The sequence below is a fragment of the Rousettus aegyptiacus genome, unplaced genomic scaffold, assembly GCF_014176215.1.
Source record: "Rousettus aegyptiacus isolate mRouAeg1 unplaced genomic scaffold, mRouAeg1.p scaffold_m13_p_5, whole genome shotgun sequence".
Taxonomy (NCBI): domain Eukaryota; kingdom Metazoa; phylum Chordata; class Mammalia; order Chiroptera; family Pteropodidae; genus Rousettus; species Rousettus aegyptiacus.
The window spans coordinates 65,101,028-65,120,442 of record NW_023416308.1 but is presented as its reverse complement, the minus strand read 5'-3'; the positions used below and the strand labels follow the sequence as shown (position 1 = coordinate 65,120,442).

At 38.5% G+C, this 19,415-nt stretch overlaps 1 protein-coding gene across 6 annotated transcripts in view; it reads right to left on the bottom strand.

Annotated features, from left to right (window-relative positions):
* GRM5 (glutamate metabotropic receptor 5) overlaps positions 1-19,415 on the bottom strand; it is a 402,927-nt gene that overhangs the window by 32,460 nt on the left and 351,052 nt on the right. For all 6 annotated transcript variants that reach the window (XM_016153165.2, XM_036221804.1, XM_036221802.1 and 3 more), the window contains one exon: positions 18,308-19,247. In XM_016153165.2, the coding sequence (XP_016008651.2) occupies positions 18,308-19,247 (940 nt within the window). The remainder of the gene's footprint in view (positions 1-18,307; positions 19,248-19,415) is intronic.

Here is a 19,415-nt window from a genome sequence, read left to right as displayed (position 1 = left end):
TCCCTACAAGGACTTAAAAACTGTAGCACCTACAGTTCTCTAATGACATTTGCTTACATCTCTGGCTCTACTAAGAAGAGTTTTCTGGGGCCTAAAATATTGTCTAGCTCATAGCAGATAACACGAATAGTACCTATTTATTATTGTTGTTCAAGTACTAAACATTCACTGAGCAGAGAACCTTGCTGCCCTATGACTGACTTCAACCCAACTCCCCTCTTTTTATATGCCTACTTGTTTTTGTTGTCTGGCATACAACTTAGACCTTTCTACCTCCTAACTGACTTCTTTTAATTCACTAAATTTAATTTTGATTCTATTTTCCATAAAAGTGTGTATTGCCCCCTTGTGCCTCCTTTAGTGAAACTGCCCACTAACCCCTCTTTGATAATGTTTCTCCCCACTCCTGTGAGGCTCTGCTGCCCTCTAGGGGGCTTGCTCATCACACACTACTCAGGATGTGCACTTGGCATCACAGTCCTTGGGTGGAATTGTAATGTTTACAGAAGAGCTGCCAACCCTCAGGGCTTCTTTATCTGCTCCTGCAGTCCTTAATTTATAAACTTGTGTCTAATGTGTAGTGGGTTTAGGAATATGAAATGGGCTTAGCAAGCAAGTAGGATGTTGAGAAGTGGAACCTATCACAAGAGGAGGCTTTGAGGAGGCTGCCGTGGGATCTCAGTGCTTTTGGATCCTTAGTTATGGGTATCCCACATGCATTTTGGTAGTTTGTATATAATATCAAAGTTTAGTATATGGAATCCAGTAGCCGACTAATGAGGATGTTTTACTTGATGAATGAACACGGATTTTCATCTTTGCTTGGCCTTTGGGAAACAAAGAACTTCGTTGAAGATATGGGGACTAAAATTGCCTTTTTTTATTAAAGCCAAAACCAATATCTGGTTGCCATATCCAGTGATGATGACTCTTTATCTCATTTGACTTCTCTGTAACATTGGAACTACTGACTCCTCCTTCATTTTGGAATCACTTTTCCCTTTTGTGATATTACTTATATTTGGGTCTCGGGTATACTTAATAATAATATTTGGGACATCTTTATCTCGTTCTCAGATTTTCTTTTATTTATTTGGTCCATGAGCCCTGCTCTTGGCCCTCCCAAATTGTATTTCAAACATCAAACTCTCTTGATCTTCGGGCCAATTTTTTGAGCAGCTTCTTGGACTTATTCACTTATATGTCTCTTAGGCATCTCAAATTCAACAATTCCAAAACCAAACTCATCTTTCTTCAGTTTCTCTCCTTTACCTTACTATCTCTGATTCAAAATTTCTTTTGGCTTAGTTCTATTTTCATCAAATGTTGATGGTTCCCTATAACCTTTATTTTAACCTCCAGACTGGACTTCTCTGAACTCACAGGGCATAGTATTCACATGTCCCAAATTAACCCTTGATTTTACCCTTAAAATCTCTCCTTCACAAGCTGAATCATACAAGTTTCCATCCTCCTATTTAAATCTAGGCCTTATTTTTTTTCTATAATAATCATTAAGTCTTATCATTTTATATTCTACTTTAAACTATTGTAATCTCTTACCTAACCTGTCACAATGAACATCTGATTTCTCCCTTGTATTCTTTCCATTTTACATTCTATTCTATCTATAGAAACCAGAACTAATCATGAAACTTCTTGAACCTTCCAAAGCTTCCCATCATCTTCAGGACAAAATACAAAACCTATACTTCACCTAGTCAAATCCCCAAGCACTAATCTACATTTTTCTCTTACCATTCTCTCTCTTCTGGAGAAGTCCTTTGCCACATGACGTATGCTTTATTGTTAATGGGTTGAGATATATCTATATCTCTGTATATTTACATATACTTATATAAATATATTATGTATTACTACTTCTGTTGCAGTAGAATAGTTAACCTAATGCAGTATGGTTGTAACATAACTAAATAAAGCTTTCTTCATTTTAAAAAGGTGTTCCTGTAAAAACTCTACAGTAGTCAAAACAAAAAAGAATGTTTTTCTATGTACTCTGGAGAATTCATAAAATTGAAGATATGAGAGAAATTAAAAATTTTTATTACAGATAAAAGACATCACATATAATATAAAAACATAAAGTCTCTCATATAGAATTCCATCTAAGTAAACAGTAAAGTCAATAAAATGGGCTGTATATGTTTAGAATTTCTGTGTACTAGAGGGAATAATGTCTTCATAAATGGCATAAGCTGGATCAGATAAGATGAGTGGGGATGAATTTCATGCTCAGTAAGTACTTTGTAGATGCAGCAATGTAAAAGGAGTGTTTGGGGATCATGCTTGAGGTAGCTTGATTTATGCAGAAGATTAAAGCTCAGGAACAGTATGAGGCAAGGCTGAAAAGGTAAGAAAAGTACACTAAAGACAATATGAAGAGCTCTGAACTGTCAGCATATTTCTCAACATGTAGGAAGTGAGTTAGTTGAATGTATTGAGTTTATCACTATTATAGTAATTCAGATGTATAGAGATAAGGTACTGGATTTGTATAGCAGTGGTGGAAATACAGATTAGGATAAAAAACCCAAAATGTTTGAAAAAACAATTTAAAATAGCATCTAATATCGGAATTAATATGTTTAAGGTAAAGACAAGGACAAATTAAACATGGCTAACACTTTGAAGGTAGGAATTACCATTTGTTACTGAAACAGAAATGCAGAATAAAGAAACCATTACAGAATTTATTTGATGTGAAAGAGTAAGCCAAGGATGAGGTGACGCTAGGTATGAAAATGGAACTATTCAGTTGTCATCTGGAGGACTCAATGAGGAATGTTTGAGAATTAATTGAAAGTGCAGTGATGGTCGAGTTCACCAAAGAAGAGAACATAAGGAGAAAGGAGCCAAGGGCCATGGATTGACCTTAGAGAGAGCAGGGAGACAGGAGGTGACCCTAAGTAGCCCTGAACTCTGTACCTTTGTGCCTGCTGGTCTCTCTTGCTAACGTGACTTCTGCTTAAGCAACTCAAACACTCCTACTTCTCTTTCTTTCAATGCCACCTCCTCTTCAGGAGATCACTGAGAGTTGAAATTCTATAACTGATTTCCCCTTTCCAGACCAACAGGAATGTCTTCTTCTGCTAAGGAGTAATGGAGGATATAAGAAGGCACGGTACAAAGTGCATGAGAAGCCTGGCAGTCATGGGGCAAACCAACTCGATTACAAGCTAAATGTACAGTCTTGGTAAAGTTATTTCATCTCTCTGAGTCTCAGTTTCCACAGCTATAAAAGTTGGTTTATTTTCATTCTGCAAGGTTGTACAAATTAAATAACATATTATATGTAATAGCACATAGAAGGAGCTTGTTAAATATTTGTTCTCTTCTCTTTGTGTGTGTGTGTATGTGTTGGGGGAAATTGGGAGGAATGCCAGAGAAATGGGTGGCCAAATGAGTAAGGCAAGGTAGTTAACTTATTTTAGCCAACAAGCTAGAGAAAAGGATATTTTCTTCCCACCGTTTTATTTCTTTATTTATTTCAACAATTCCATCTTTACCAAGGGAATAGAGCTTAAGAGAAGAAAAGGAATTGTAAACTCACGGAATTATGCCCGAGGCATACTTTTTCTGATACGAAATGTTATATTCTGAGAGAGATATGACTTGCATGTCCCAGGCATGGTACAGCTGGGCTACTTCTAAGCAGGGTTATTACAAATAAAATGAACATTACTAGAAACAGAATTTTGAAAAAAAAAAAAACTTAGTTTATCCCACCACCCAATTTATATCAATTAATTAGAAACATTTTAATCAAATTCAAGAAGTAACAAATGAGACCACAAATATCACATGCAAATTAAAATTCACTGTAATCACAGCATTCAAGAATATCAATTCATTATACAAAGGGAGTGTTTTAGATGCAATTCATCAAAATCATCCCTACATAGTCTTTCATAGCTCCACAAATATACTTCAATTATTGTAGTGCCAAACCATTTAATTAATCATTTCAAAGCATTCTCTCCCCCCCAAATTAAACACCTGAAACATATTATTCATAACACTGCAACTTACTGGTTCTAAATGTTCTTAGCATTTACTTTCGACATGCTTGGCGAGAGACAGAAATATATTTAAATGGTATAGTATCAGGCAGTGGTAGAGCAAGACTTGAAAAGTCGACTTATTCTCTTGGAAAATGAATTGCTGTTGAGTGTTAATTCACCATTAGGGGAGGAGCTAAGTCTTCATCAGAGACTAGAGAAGTGAAACTTTGCTGGTCCCTCACTTCACACATAGTTACCAGAGAACTTGTTAAACAGACACTGTCTTAGCTGCTGGTGATGGAAACATAGAGAGCAATGTCTACAGGAAACTTAAAGTCCAGCAGGGAGAAAAATACATAAACCAACAGTATACCAGTTGAGGATTTCTACATGAGGAGATACAGAAAGTTTAATGGAAATACAGTTTATAAAAGAGGTGTAATGTTTGGGTTAGGAATTGGAGGGTAAGAAGGTGTTTTCTAGATAAAAGGAAGAAAGATAAAGGCAAGTGTTAGTAGAGGCAGAAAAATTAGAATTTATGCAGGCAGGAGCATACCAAACAAAGGAACGACTGAGGTGTGATGTAGTTAGGGAACTGTATACTGCCTGGCACTGCTGGGATGCATAATGTGTTCGGAGGAGCAGTGGTGGCAGTGACATTGGGGTACTGGTGGAACAGATTGGTGGCTGGACGTCAGGTTGGGAAGGTCAAGTCTTCCAGGGCCAGGTCTTTAAGAGCTTTGTGAGCCATGTGAAAGTATTAGATTTTTATAGTGTAAGGCATGTATACCTACTAATTTGAGTGACGTAATCAGATTTGCGCTTTAGGAAGATCACTCTGGTAGCTGTTGGGACAGGTTGGTGCATCAATAATAGAGATTTTATGACATTATATCAATAGCTCAGACAGTGGGTTATGGGGCCCTGATCAATGGCAATATCAGTGAGAATGCAAAAGATAAGATAAAATAAATAGAGAAAATGATTGGTTGCATGTGAAGGGACAAGGAAAATGAAGAGTAATGAATGACACAGGCCTGGGCAACTAAGTTGAAGGTGCAGCTTTTATTCAGAGAGGAAATGGAAGCAGAAGAAGAGCCATCAATGATAAGGTCTAGAGAAGTGATGATAAAGTTATTTAATTTCTTGGTCAAAATATTATTTTCCTCTAATGATTTATCTTACATGTTAAAATTACACAGGATGTAAAATACACTTAATTCTAAAAATTGACTCAAACATTTACAAAGAGTAGGTGCTTAAAAAATACCTGGTGAATTTTAGCTGTCCCCGACCACTTTTAAAAGATATCTTTCACCATGTCATGTTTTTAAATCAATGACTTTAAAACTAGTCTTTATTTGAAGGAAAAAATAAATCATAAAAAATCATAAACGATAAAAGTTAAACCGTGTACTTCATTTGAATCTGCCTTTAGGAAACATATCCCACTGCTAGTACCAATTTAGTTTGAGTCAGTGCTGTTTGCATTATGCAGACATTTCAGCCAAGAAACTGACATGTCCTTTTGGGGATACTTGCTTTGATGGCCAAACCAGACTGCCTTTGGGCTTTAACAGGATTATAACTTGGCAGAACACTCTAGACAGTGACTTTAAGCCTCACAGAAAGAGAAAGTGGTAAGGGAAGGGGTTAAAAAAAGAAAACAGGGCAATGGATAGTCATTTAGTTTGTCAAGGGGGTTAAACAGGAAGGTATCCAACCTAAATCAAATTACAGTGATAATGACACTTTTCCAAATATTTTTTTCAATCCTGACCTTTTGTTGGTTCCTTCTTACTCTTTAATACCCATTCAAATACAGTCTTGGTATTTATAGTTTCTGGCTTTGATTAGAATTCCAACCCTTTCCAGCTATCTGTCCTTGGGCAATTTGATTAACCTCACTGTCTTAATTTTCTCATTTATAAAATGGAGATACTCATGTTACCTACCTCATGGGGTTGTCTCAAAGATTTAATGAATGTTTATGAGGTATGGGCAATAGTGCCTGCCATATCATGAATGTTTGATAAAAGTTAGCTATCATTATCAATGTCATTACTCTTATCATCCTCTTTCTACATGCTACACTCTACCTTTTCTTCTGTGGATTCTTCCTGTATAAACTTTTAGCTGGAATACCCAAAAGCTTGATTTTAAATCCAGAAATATAATTGCCTGTCATACCAGACTCAGTGTCCTTTCTCCTCCACCTCCTACTGGCAGACCTCGATCCTGTCTTAGTTGCATTGAGCACTCAGGTATAAAATGCTACAGACTCAGACTCATTCATTTTCACTGATGTAAAAGGCTCCCTCTGCTCCTTCGCCATGCTTTGTTCCTCTCCAGAAATGGTGTGACTAAACATGTGACAGAGTAAATTGGGGCTTCTCATCCAGAAGGTCAAGTTTTAGGGAAAGTCTTAAATTTAGTACATTTTAGTGCTAAACATCTTAACTGCCACAGTTGAATTCAAATCTTAGTATAGTCATTTACCACTTTGGGCAAGTGTCTTCCTTGCTCTAATCTTTAGTGTCCTTATCAGTATAATGGGCATAAACCTTTTGAGGGCTACCGTAAGGAATGAATTGGATTAAATAAGTAGCATTCCTGGGTACATGGCGAGTCCCCAGTAAGGAGGAGATCCTGTAATCACTTTGATTCCTGAAGAATGAACTCTGGTAGCATGAGCTATCAAATTCGAAAGGCATTTCTGGTAGTGAAAGTGAGGGGCAGGGGAATATTGAAGCACGGCTCCTCTACAGTGTGTGAGAATAATATGCATCTTAAAATTGTAACCTCAATGTTCTAGGAAATAATGCTGACTCCCTCTAGCTTATATATGTCATACCATTTTTATAGGTATGGAAATGTGATATCAGGGATGATGAGAAAACAAGTTTGTATTAGGAATCTTCTCCAGTTGGTACATCTGAGAACCAGCACATGTACAGTTAGCACTGTTTCTGCAAAAGTTTGCCTCTGACTGCCTGCAACAAGCTCTCCTCTGTACAAGCCCACTGTGGCAATCCTCTGTCATTGCTGCACAAGCTGAGTGCATCTTGAGCAGAAAAGCTCTCACCCACTGAAACTGCCCAGAGAACCTGGCCTGCCATCTAGTGGCCAGGAGAGGAACCTGGTACACTGATTGCTAGGGATAGGGATAAGGGTTATGGGGACAAGGGAAAGAGGAAGGAAGGGTAGCATCTGTAAACAGTTGACACCAAGAGCCTTGTTCTTCACGAGCATTACTAAGAATGGTTAGAAATGCCCTGGAGTTTGAAGGCTGTCTGCTCCTTTCAACTACAACTTGCTCTCTGTCTGGCACTATTCTCCCTGGAGAAGCAGTCACAAAGCAATGTCTGCACAGTGAATACAATTAAACTAAAGTCTCTGGAAATGTCCAAGGCAAAATTAGATAACATGTGCTTTGATGCAGGGATTTGGAGTTTGAAGGTGAAAAAGACAGGCAGGACAGCAGAAGTCTGCATCTGCTTTGCTCTAGTTCAGCACATTAGCATTCTGCTAATGTGTCTTCGTAAGTTCTCACTGAAGTCAGTTTGCTCAGTTTTTCTCAAGTATCATCACCCATTTCAAACATTTTTTGAATTAAAACCAGTAAGTCCTAAAGTTAGAATTCTGTTATAAGTGGATGTCAAAATCATTTTTTTTTTCCTCGTATTTTTATTAGTTAACCAATGAAAGGGGAAAGTGCTTGCTAGTCCATTTGGGTTAGAACATTTGGTTCTCATTTTGCTGTCTTGGCAGGCACTAGCTCTGTGCATGGAGAAGAAAAGCCTACTTTTGCCTGGATCCATTCTTCAGCAGTGGGCTGCTCATTTGGCTGTACCCAGTGCTGAAAAGTCCCTGAGAGAGGTGTCCACAGTTCACTCTGAACTTAAGTTCCTTTTTATTTCCCTCAGATGCTCCTACTGTGACTTTTTATTGCAATGTCATAATTTGTCTGCCTGCCTGAGTCAGAGTGCACTGTCTGGTGCGCCTGACTCACCAGTGGGCCCTGCTCTTCTCAGCTTCTGATCAAGACACTTTTGGGATCCAGAGTGAAGTGGAGAGGATATAACATAGGGGAAAGTTAAGATGGATGGTGTAGCACAGTGGGAGCCTTTATTCTTTGAGGAGCATAAGTAGGAGGCCTCACTTGGGCTTAATCTTCTTTCTATCTCCCCTACTACCTACTCAGAGCCATCACAGAGATGTTCCTGCCTTCAGTGATCTCAGAGAGAGAGAGAGAGAGAGAGAGAGAGAGAGAGAGAGAGAGAGAGAGAGATGACTGGAGTAGAACCTTCTAAAATGCCATGGAACCTCATAGGAGATTTGTGTGGAGAAGACCAAAATCTCCTCTCTCTTAGCATGAGCCAAGATGTTTTTTTTAAGGCAGTTTTGTGGTCAGGATAGGGTCATTAATTTGAGTTCCAGATGGGTTGGGGAGCTTTATTACATAAGATGCTAATATGTAAAATGCATAACAGTGTCTCACACACGATTGGGCCTTGCTTAACAAATGCTGATTGTAATTGTCCTTATCATCACTGGGAGCTTCATGTGGTTCACCAGGCAAGTGCTTTTCTTTTCAGTTACTATTTGTTTTGGAAGAGCAAGGTCAGTGACAGATCTTTGCTCGTTTACCAAGTTATGGTCTCTATTTTTTTTCTACAATGCAAAAAGCCACCTGAATAACAAATTAGAGGAAACAGCATTATTGGTTTGCAATTTTGATTGTGCCACTTTAACTCAGAAGGGGGAGAGTCACGTTCTCTGGCAGCTCCTACCATGTGGAGTGTGCTGTTGTGATGCCCGAGAGCCAGGCCAGGCAGGCTCGTGCACATGAAGGATGTTGTGACGACTTCCTCCAAGTGCCTTTTTTTTGGGGGGGCGGGTGATAAGCGTAAGTGAACACACGTGAGCACACGCTTGCTTCTCCAAAGAGAGCTCGATATTATGTCATGTATAAAATTTACTACAGTGATTTGCTATTTAGTTTCTAGACATTAGGAAAAATGAATCCATATATTCTGGGCCAAGTTAAAAATCAATTTTTTTCATGAAGAAATATAAATGCACTGCCAAGACCACAAGGGAAATGAGAAAAGTGGCTAACACCTGCAAATCACCTTTAACTCTGGGGAAAGCCTGATTTCTAAAAAAGCACTTTAACAGAAACTTCTTAATTTATCACCTAAGAATATAATGGAAATTTGGAGGGCAGTGTGCCCCCAGGATAGAGTAATGATTTACTAGTAATTCAGGCCAGATTCCCAAAGTCAAATATTTCCATTTCAGTAGCTTTCCTGAAAAACAATGCCATAGAACCTCCTCATTTTATGCCACAAGAGCTATATTTGGGGTAGACACCAACTGAGATGATACCATGATTAGAAAAAACAGAGACTCCCATTTCATGAACCTGAAACGTGGGACATACTCTGCTCACAATGACCCTGTGAACATAACACAGAGTTTGATGAATATTATCCTGTCTTCATTTTCCAGAGGCTCTGAGAGTTAAGCGCTTTGTCTAAGGTCCCAGCTTGTAAGTGGCAGAGCCAGGGTTGGATTCCATACCTTTGCTGATTAGGCTCACTTCCCTACACCACACTAATTCTGTCAGGTTATCACATGAGAGACACTGACAGGCTACGTTGTTCCATGAAGTCACCTTGACTGATCTGCCTCAACACCGAAAAAATAATAAAATAAAATAAAATAAAATAAAATAAAATAAAAAGGTCACCTTTAGCGTTATTTTTCAGGGAATAAAAATCAGAATCAAAATGTGAATATTTTATGTGGCAGAGATACATTCACAGTGACATTGTTTATAAACAACAGCAACAATATGAGATTCATGGTTGAGGAAATGAATCCATTAGAAAGGCAATATTAGAATGAAAAATAACTTTGGAGACATACAAATGGGTTCAAATCCCAAATTGTGGTTCTACTACTTATTAAATATGTATCAAATAAAGGGCTTTATTATGTGTCTCAAAAGGATGAAACAAGTCACTAATAATCATTATTGTAATAGCACAAATTAATTTATTCTCTAACAGAGGGAAAGGGTAAGGACATAAAAGTTTTGGTTGGGGATGCGTAAGGAGACCTCAGGTTGGTTTTGGGAGGCAGCCATGAGAATGAGGAAATTGCATGTCTAGTAGTAGGGAGGTTAAACAGAGAGAAGCAGTTACTGAAGGGAAATCGAGGAAAATGGAAGGCGGTGAGCTGACAGCTCCTCAGGCTAAACCTCTTCCCTATCAGCTTCCCCAGCCTCTTTCCTGTCACCTGTGGACATGCATCTTATACACTGTAATTTGCTGCATGCACCACGTTGTTTCACATCACTGGGCTATATTTAATGTTGTTCCCCAGAACACAGTATCCTGTGGTTTTGGCCTGGCTCTCCTCATCATCCTCGGCATCGCCCTTCCAGGAAGCCTTTCTGGAACCTCCAGATTGAACAAAGTACCCTCATTAGTGATCTTTGGCTTTCCTGTGGATTCTCTCCTTTATCATTTCATACATTATAAGAATTAATGACTTGTAAATGTTCTGTTCTTCTCTGCTACTCTGTGAACTGCTTCTAAGGGTAGGATCTGTGTCTTATTTGTCTTTTTAACCCTAGAACTCAGCAGTATACCCAGGATATAGTGAGTGCTCTACAAATATTGGTTGAGATTAAATTGATCTTAACCAAGGTGGGAAATGTTAGGATTCCTTGCTTGCTTCATGAGCTTTTATACGAGATTAGGCATACCGCTCCCCTCAAAAGTAGAATTACACAGGAAAGTAGTATAGATCTTCATAATCCTTACTTATAATAAAAGGACAATATTAAGCATAATAAATATTTTAAGCAGCAAAAATTAGTCAGACGTTTTTCTCCCCCCAAAACCTACATATTTAAAAATGCACTAAACAGAAAAATTTCAGGTAGTTTTTAAAGTTCAAATTTTATATCAGAGGTTTCTGTGTGTTTATTCATGTAGCAAAAAAGCAAATAAAATCAGACTCAGTTAAAGGTATGACCACATAACTTTAGAAAGTACAGTGCAAAATAAATTAAGGGAGCAGTTTTCAGGGAAACTCCATGGGGGTGAGTCTTCGTACCCATTCAATCACAGTTTTTCTCAGTTCAGGCAACAACTTATCAAGCACTGGAGCCAACTTGCCTTTATTCTAATCCTTCCCCCTCTACTTATTCTCTGTATGGGCTTGAGCAGGTAAATTAGCCTCCACTTGCCTCGGTTTCCTCATATGTAAAATGAGGATAGTTTTAAGGATTAAAAGGGTTAATACATGTAAGTGGCTTAAAGAAGTGTCTAGTCCATAGCAAGTGCTGCGTAAATATAATTATTCACTGTTTTCAGTCCTTGAATGTTCACTGGCAAATGACAGTGTAGCTCAAACATCATTATTCATACATCTGTCCATCCATTCATTCACTTAGCAAACATTTTTGAGTGTTCACTATGTGCCTCACACTGTGCTGGGTGCCAGTTGCACAGAAAATAAATAAGACATGGTCCATCTTCTTAATAAGTTCACAGCACAGTGTGAGTAGTGTATGTGTATGTGCATGTGTATAAGGGAGACATAATTAAACAGGTAATTAATTATAACACGAGATGATCAATGTTCTACAGGAAGGAGCATAGAGCTTATTTGAATCATAAGAGGGGGGACCTAATGCAGTCTGAGAGGGTAAGTGCAGGTTTTCCAGGAGAAGTATCAATGATGAGTATGAGTTTGCCAAGTGAGACTGGAGGGTAATGGGGCTGATGTATTTTACACAAAAGTGGATGCCACAATAGAGGCCGGAAAGCCAGAAAACTGTGAGTGGGTCAGTATGGAAGGTCAGGTAGGAAGTGACTAGATACCAGGCTGGCCATGGGAAAGGAGTCATACCACCTGGGGCCTTTCCTGCTAGGCAAAGGAAGTTTGGCTCTATCTTATCCCAGCTAATGGAGAACCCTGAAGATGTTTAGGCAAGGATTAAAGTGTTTAAATAGTTTCTCTTGTTTGAACCTGTTCCTTTGGAAGGTTTTTTAAATTACCAACATGTAGAATTTATTGATTGTACCTTTGGACCCCTCTGTTCCCCTGTACGCTCCTATCAGAGCACTGTATTACTTTATTGAGCTTATCTGTTTCCAAATCTTGGGAGACTTTTTTTAGTTATCTATGTATCCTCATACTCTATAACAGTACTTAGCACAGAGTGGGAACTCAAAGGAAATTGGATTAAAAGAAACAGTTTGGTCAGACAAAAACACATTTCTTCTTATATTTTTAGGACAAAGCTTTATTGGATAAAATCTGGACAATTGAGTCGACGAAGTGAGTGGTCTTTTCACTGTGATAGTGGTGTGATCCCTAAGAAGCTCCTGCCCGCCAGATTCATAATCCATCTACCACTGATCACTGCAATATATCAGGCACTGTGCTAGGCACCAAGGGAGATATAAATACTTTTATGACTGCATTAAATAGTTGTAAAAATATTGCATATATACAAAAAACAACCTTCATATCCCCAGGGCTGAACACAGTGCCTGGTAATGCTCAGTTTTCAGTAAATGTTTGTGAATAAATAGTAAATGAAGAAGGTGTGAGGAATGTGTGTTAAGTACATGCTATACATAATAAATGTTCTGAGTCTAGATGAGGGAAAATTCTGTGAGACTGGTTAATCTGTTAGGGTTTCATTAAGAACCTGGGCCTTGGAAGATAGAAAGGATCTGGAGAAATAGCAGAGAGAGGCAGAAGATTCTAAGGAAGGAGAAATAGCACGAACATCACTTCATACAGATTAATAACCCCTTAATGGAATCTAAGCAACCGGAAATCATCAAAGCTCTGATAATAGTTGGGTTATATTGGAACTCACACAAGAGAACCAATTTTCTAGGCAAATTGTAATTTGTGCAATGGATGTGAAAGGACTAGCAGTTGTTTTAGCATATAGCCTAAGTGGGCCCTCATGACAATGTTAATTAAAGCAAAGTTAATTAGTTAATTAAAGCAAAAGCGGCAAATGGTGGTTTCTGAAATTAAGGTGGAGGCAAAGCTAATGTTTCTGCCATCAGAATCCCCAGGGAAGGTTTTACCTTCTGAGAAAATTTATGATTGAGAGTTTTAGGCCTCTGCCATTAATTTAGCCATGAAAAGCCCAATGTATCTTAGAACCTCAGCCCCTTGATCCTGGAAATTCCGAATCTTATAAAGCCGGAACTTGAGATTCATCACACTCAATGCTTTATTTAAGTCAGAACTGGATTTGTGTTCGTTTGTCAAGTTGCAGCTGAAGTGAAGGCCTTAAATGGAAGCCTGGCATTATCTGCTTGACAATGATTTGATGCTGCACCATGTTGTGCTGGAAATTAGTGTCTAGAACCAAAATGTTAATCACAGGGACCTCTATACATTGGTGGCATAAATAGCACGTTTCTATGTAAAAAAAAAAAAAAAAAATCTATAGTGACTCACTCCCTTTTAAATAAAAATCTCCCTTTGCTATTTCAGTGTTTGAATGACTGACTTTGGGTACTTTTCTTTTTTTCTCTAGGTTGAGCCTATTTAATGTATCAGAAACCTGCTAGATCTGTTAGAATTATCTCTCTTCTTCCCTCAGGTGTTCAGAAAACCAAAGTGATCTCTTTCTATGATTGGAAGTGGAAACTGCTTCTTCCTCGTCCCCTTCTCACAATAGATAAGATTTGTTGTTCAGGCCTTAGAAACACGTCTTTTTGATGTTGTTGTGATGATGTTTTCCAAAGCGAGCCCCCTTTGTACTATTGAGTCTCCAGAATGTTAAGAGAGTTACTTGAAAAAACAGTCCTGTGTTCAAAAAGCTTGGGAAAGAATTGAAAAAAATTAACAGATGAACAATTGGCTTCTACCCTGCAAGACCTCTTATTGTTTATCTCCAATAATACATTAGCCAGAGTTTTTTCAAACTTGTTTGAACAAATAAAATTTTTTTTTCATGGAGCAATTTGTGAGACTAGCTTTCCAAAGTATACATTCTGGGAAATACTTAGCTCAAATGACAAAAAGCTAAGGCATGATTTAAACACTGCTTCATGACTTACTAGTCATGAGATTCTGAGCAAATCTTCTAACCATGCTAGATCTAAACTTCCTCATCTGAAAAAATGGGAATGATTATTGCTTCTATTTTTGATATTTTGCGGCCACCAGACAATTCTGTTACTATTACTACTACTATCCTTACTATTAGGTACTCCCCCTTTCCATGGTAGGCACTATTTATTGGTTTACCCAATAAGAACTTGACACCACCCCATTCTCTCTTCCAGTTTCCATTATGGAGGATGTAAAAGCTAAACAAATGTACACTTTTTTATACTCATGCAGCTAGGAATAGCAATACGAGACAATTTTGGCCAATGAGACATAAAGGCAATTGCTATAGGACTCTGAAAAGGCTTTGGTTTTCCCTAAAAAAAAAGATGAAATGCATGGAGCCATGACAGTTATCATGTAATTATTAATAAAAAGCATACAGAATAGCAGAGATGTTAGCTATGGCATCACTGAGTCTTAGAGGAACACCAGGAGCAGTCTATCTGCAGATTTCTTGTGACATGAGGAAAATGAAATCCAAACACATCATATAGGCCTCTGAAAATCAGGCTTAATTTTACTCGCAGCTGAACACATTTCCAAAAGGTTTATCTACAATTTATTGAGGGCTTTCTATGTGCTGATATTAAGTATTTAACATATCTCACTTCATTTACTTCTCACAGCGGAATTTATTTATCTACTATTTTGCAGTGAAGGAAATGGACTGAAGTACCTTGCTTAAATTCTCATAGCACCTTAGATCCCAAAAGATGGGCTCATTGGCATATTATAGAATTCAAGCCAGAGGAACATAACTAATTGAGGTAATTTAGAACAAAAAAAATCAATGTATCAGAAGCACCCAAGTTCACTTGTTAGTAATTATTTAAGCTCCAATATGACAGCAATGTGATACACACTAGCCCTTATAAAATCATAAACTAAAAAGAGAGATAAGTCCATACATAACCAGGTATATTTGACAATGTGATAAACAATATATTAGAATTCTGACCATCTTGATTTTGGATCGCAGAGAAGAAATACCTAATTTCAGAGCTCAGAGAGGTAGAGAGGAAAGGAATTTTAGTTTGCATCTCATGTATTTCTTAAGATTGTAGCTTAAAAGGGGGAACATGTATGGTATATATGTGATGCAAGGATATAATAGTTTTCTCTGGCCTTTTCCATATCAAAAGTAGGTTCCAGCCTGAATAGCTTGGTTAATGGGAAAACAGAAGTCTCTATATAACTTGACTATAGCCTGCCTCAGCTGTGACCACATGATCACATAGCTAGACCTGGATTTGCCAAGACTGCATATAGAAACCTCGACAATTTCTGAAAGTCCCTTCTTACTTTCTTTCATAGTCTAATATCCAAATGTACTGACGCAAAATTCAGTTATCAATAAGTATGTAGTAAAATATTGTTAAAGATCCTGAGCATTTTTGTTTTCTATGGGCACCATCAGTAAATTTTGTTGTCTGTGTTGCCCCTTTGTTTACTAAAGTAGGAGTGACATAGTTGAAAACTGTAATCTAATGTTACTAGAAGAACATTAGAATTGTAGCAAAACATGAGATGAACGGGTTTGGAATCAGAGACCTGATTCTTTAGCAGAAACTGATGACCATGGAGTGCAGGGGATATTTGTAATACAGATCACTGGAGGCTTAATTTTATGAAAATAGAACCACTAGAGGGTAGTAGCATGCATACTTGCAGACAAGCAAAAAAATTCCTCCTACCACATGATTACCTCCTCAAATCTATTTGCTCCACAAACATACCGACAAATGATTATTGAGTGTCTTCTCTATGCCAAGCACATTTCTCAGTACTTCCAGGCACTGGAGGCATAGTAATGAGCGACACAGACAAGGCCCTCCCTCCCCAGGAGCTTATTCTGCTTAAATTGAGATAAAGGATGTCCTCCGCAGTTTGCCAAGGATTTGGGTAATGTAAAGATATGGATGCTCTGGAAGACCCAGTCTGAATAATCAATGTGTTTGTCGACCTGTACTGCTTTTTATAATGCTTTCTTTGTTATTAAGATCATCCTGGTTGCATACCTGATGCAGAGATTTTCATGTATGGAAGAAGACTGACAGTTGTTAACTTGGTTAACAATAATAACAAACGCTTAAGACATGCTTACTATATGGCATACATTTTACATGTATTAACCAATTTTGTCTCATAACCACTAGATGAAGTATTTTATTATCTCCAATCAAGGTATAGAGAAGTTCAGTGATTTGCCTCTAGTTACTCACCTGGTAAGTGATGCTGCCAAGATTCAATCCTAGGACTGTCTAGCTCTGCACTCTGCTACTGTCAATCAAGCATCTACTGTGTTCCTGGACTTTACACATATTATTTCTCTCACTCTTTACAATCCTATGAGGTAGGCGATATGATCTCAATTTGGCAGACGAAAAAACTAAGGCTCAGAGAGAAGAAATAGCAGTGTCAGTATTCAAAATCAGGGGAAACTTGCTACAAAGCCAATGCTCTTCACTGTCGCTCCATGCTGTCTCTCCTAAGGATCCTGCCCTGGTGAGCTTTTGGGGAGCACAGGCACAGACCCACAATTCTGTCACTGGCGATCTGTTTTATCTATGAGAATGCCAAGGAAAATATTATTTATAGAATGAGTTTAAAGAAAAATAAAATAAGTTTGAAAAAATAAATTTTCTTAGACAAAATAAAAGGCTGATCTTGCAGATATTTCCAAAAAAAGAATGTTTAAAGAAGAGTAAGGAAGGCAAGTGGAAAATATGTGAGCAGGTTGGGGATTCAGAAGGTGCACAGACTGTGATATCTCTAGGATTTCCTGAAGAAGTAAAAGACACAGTTTTTTTTCCCAAGGTCTACAATTCAGATGACTACCTTGCACAAGGTACATGGAAAGAGATGAAAAGCATTCAGGAAACAGAAACGAATCGAAAGAGGCAAGGCTACAAGTGAATAATGCAAATGAATTGGGCCACGTTGATAAACTCCAAAGATCTTGGGAGTCCTTTTCAATACTCAGCAGACACAATATCTTTAATTATAGATAAAAACATCACCATGATTCAGGCTTTAAAGAATTAGAGCTATTAGAAAAATAGAACTTTTCATACAGGCTAAATGAAATTATTCAAGAATATTCAAGAATTATTCAAGAATATTAATTAGCTATTTATCTTTAATTTAAAAGATATTTCTCTTCCATTTATTTATTTATAGATTTTAGGAACGTTATTAAAAATCTATAGATTTGGCAGGTTATGGCCTGACCACCTCTTTTGATATGTCCTTCTAATACAGAGATCTTTATTCCCAATTCATCAATTTATATTGCCTTTTTAATACCTCCAAATGTGTTTCCAAAGCACTGATAAGATGATCTCCTTGCCTTTTTGAAGCGCTTTAGGGGGCATTTATCACATAAGAAGTCCTTCACGTGGGGAAATCATTGGCTGTTGGCTTTGGATTCTTTTCAGATAGCAATACCTGTGATACTGAACTGAGTGTTATGGGCAACAGAAAACCTGGGAAACTAGCTAGTTGTTTAGGAAGATTATTGTTTTATTGTTTTATTGTTTTATAACTTAGACATTTCTCAAAGACTTAGACATTTCTCAATGACTTCAAGTTGCCCATTAAGAACTAAAATATAAATTCTACATTCTCATCTCTCTATGGGATAGGCAGTCAAGGGCTCACTGGCTTGAAAAAGGTTTAGGCACAAGCAAGTACAGTTGGGTGTGTAAGGCTCTTGGTATTCTGCTCTCAGCATAATCTTGTTAATAATAATTTTCTCCACTCTTTTCTGGTGAACTAGAATATAGCCCACAGTATATCCTTGTCCCCTCAGGAGCTGGAGGATCTTGCCTTGGTTCAGTGACTTAGTTGTGTTCTTCCTACCTTGCCAACCTCATTCTCCTTTTGCTGTAACTCTTTGCTTTATCAGAGATCTCAACATGGATGTTTCTGGCCTTGGCGTAAGTCACTGGGTCCACATCCAGTTAACCTCAGAAAAGCCATTCAGTGAAAATGTTCAAAGCCCCTTTCCCAGCGCCCTGGCTCCCACATTTTCATTCACTCAGATATTTTCCGTTTAAGAGACCCAGGAAGCAAACGACACTGCTTCAGCAATAGGGCCCCCCCACAGTTTTTACCTTAGGGTTTCCCCAGAGGAGCCTCTCCTCTTCCACAGGTTGACCAGGCTGCTGGATCTGCTGGCTGCGGAGGAGGACTTGCCATCCCCCACGTGCATGCGCACCACGGTGGAAGTGGTGAAGGCGCTGCGCACATTTCTCTCTGGTTTGGCCAGGATGATGTACACCTTCGGCACAAACATGCAGCCCAGTGCCACCGTGGCACTGAGGCTGACCGAGAAGCACATGGTGATGATTTTATAGTTGCTGCCAAAGTAGATTGGCACAAAGGCCAGCCATATAATGCAGGTGGTGTACATTGTGAAGGCGATATACTTGGCCTCGTTGAAGTTAGCTGGGACGTTTCTGGTCTTGAAAGCATAGAAGGTACAGCTCAAAATCAGCAACCCATTGTATCCAAGAGGAGTGACAACTCCTAGGTTGGTGGTATTACAAATCAGGTAGACTTCCCGAATGCTTGGGTAGTCGTGCATTATATCAGGAGGCTCCATTATAAAGAGGGCAACGATGATGCCCAACTGGATGCATATGAGAATGAAAGCAATCACTAGCTGGGCACAGGCACTCATGAATCGGGGCTTTTTGGTACAGATCTTCTTCTTGCTGCCAGCCAGGATCCTCGCAATACGGTTGGTCTTGGTTACAAGGGCTGAGTAGCTCATGGCTGGGGAGAGACCAATGCCAATTCTCTGAAGGTAGCAATAAATCTGTTTGGGCTTTGCAATGAGGCAGAAGGTACATAAGTAGCCTAGGCAGATGCCAGCAAGGATAATGTAGCAGAGTTCCCTGCTGGAGGACTTGACTACTGGCGTGTCACGGTAAATGATGAAGACTGCGGTAACAAACAAGGTGGCCAGCAGGCCGAGGCAGGCAAACACCACAGCTGCAATGGGCTCAGGGTCACCCCAGCGGAGATACTGTACTGGGATCAAATCACAACCTGCAGAGACACAGACACATATTGAAAAAGGAGGAAGAAACGTTTATTTGGGTCATCTGTGCCTAAGTTACAAGCAGCTGCTGTGATTCTTTAACTTTTTCTCGTATCTACTTTTTTAATTTCAGGCTCCCCTACTACTCATTTCTTCAAATGGTCATTCATAAAATA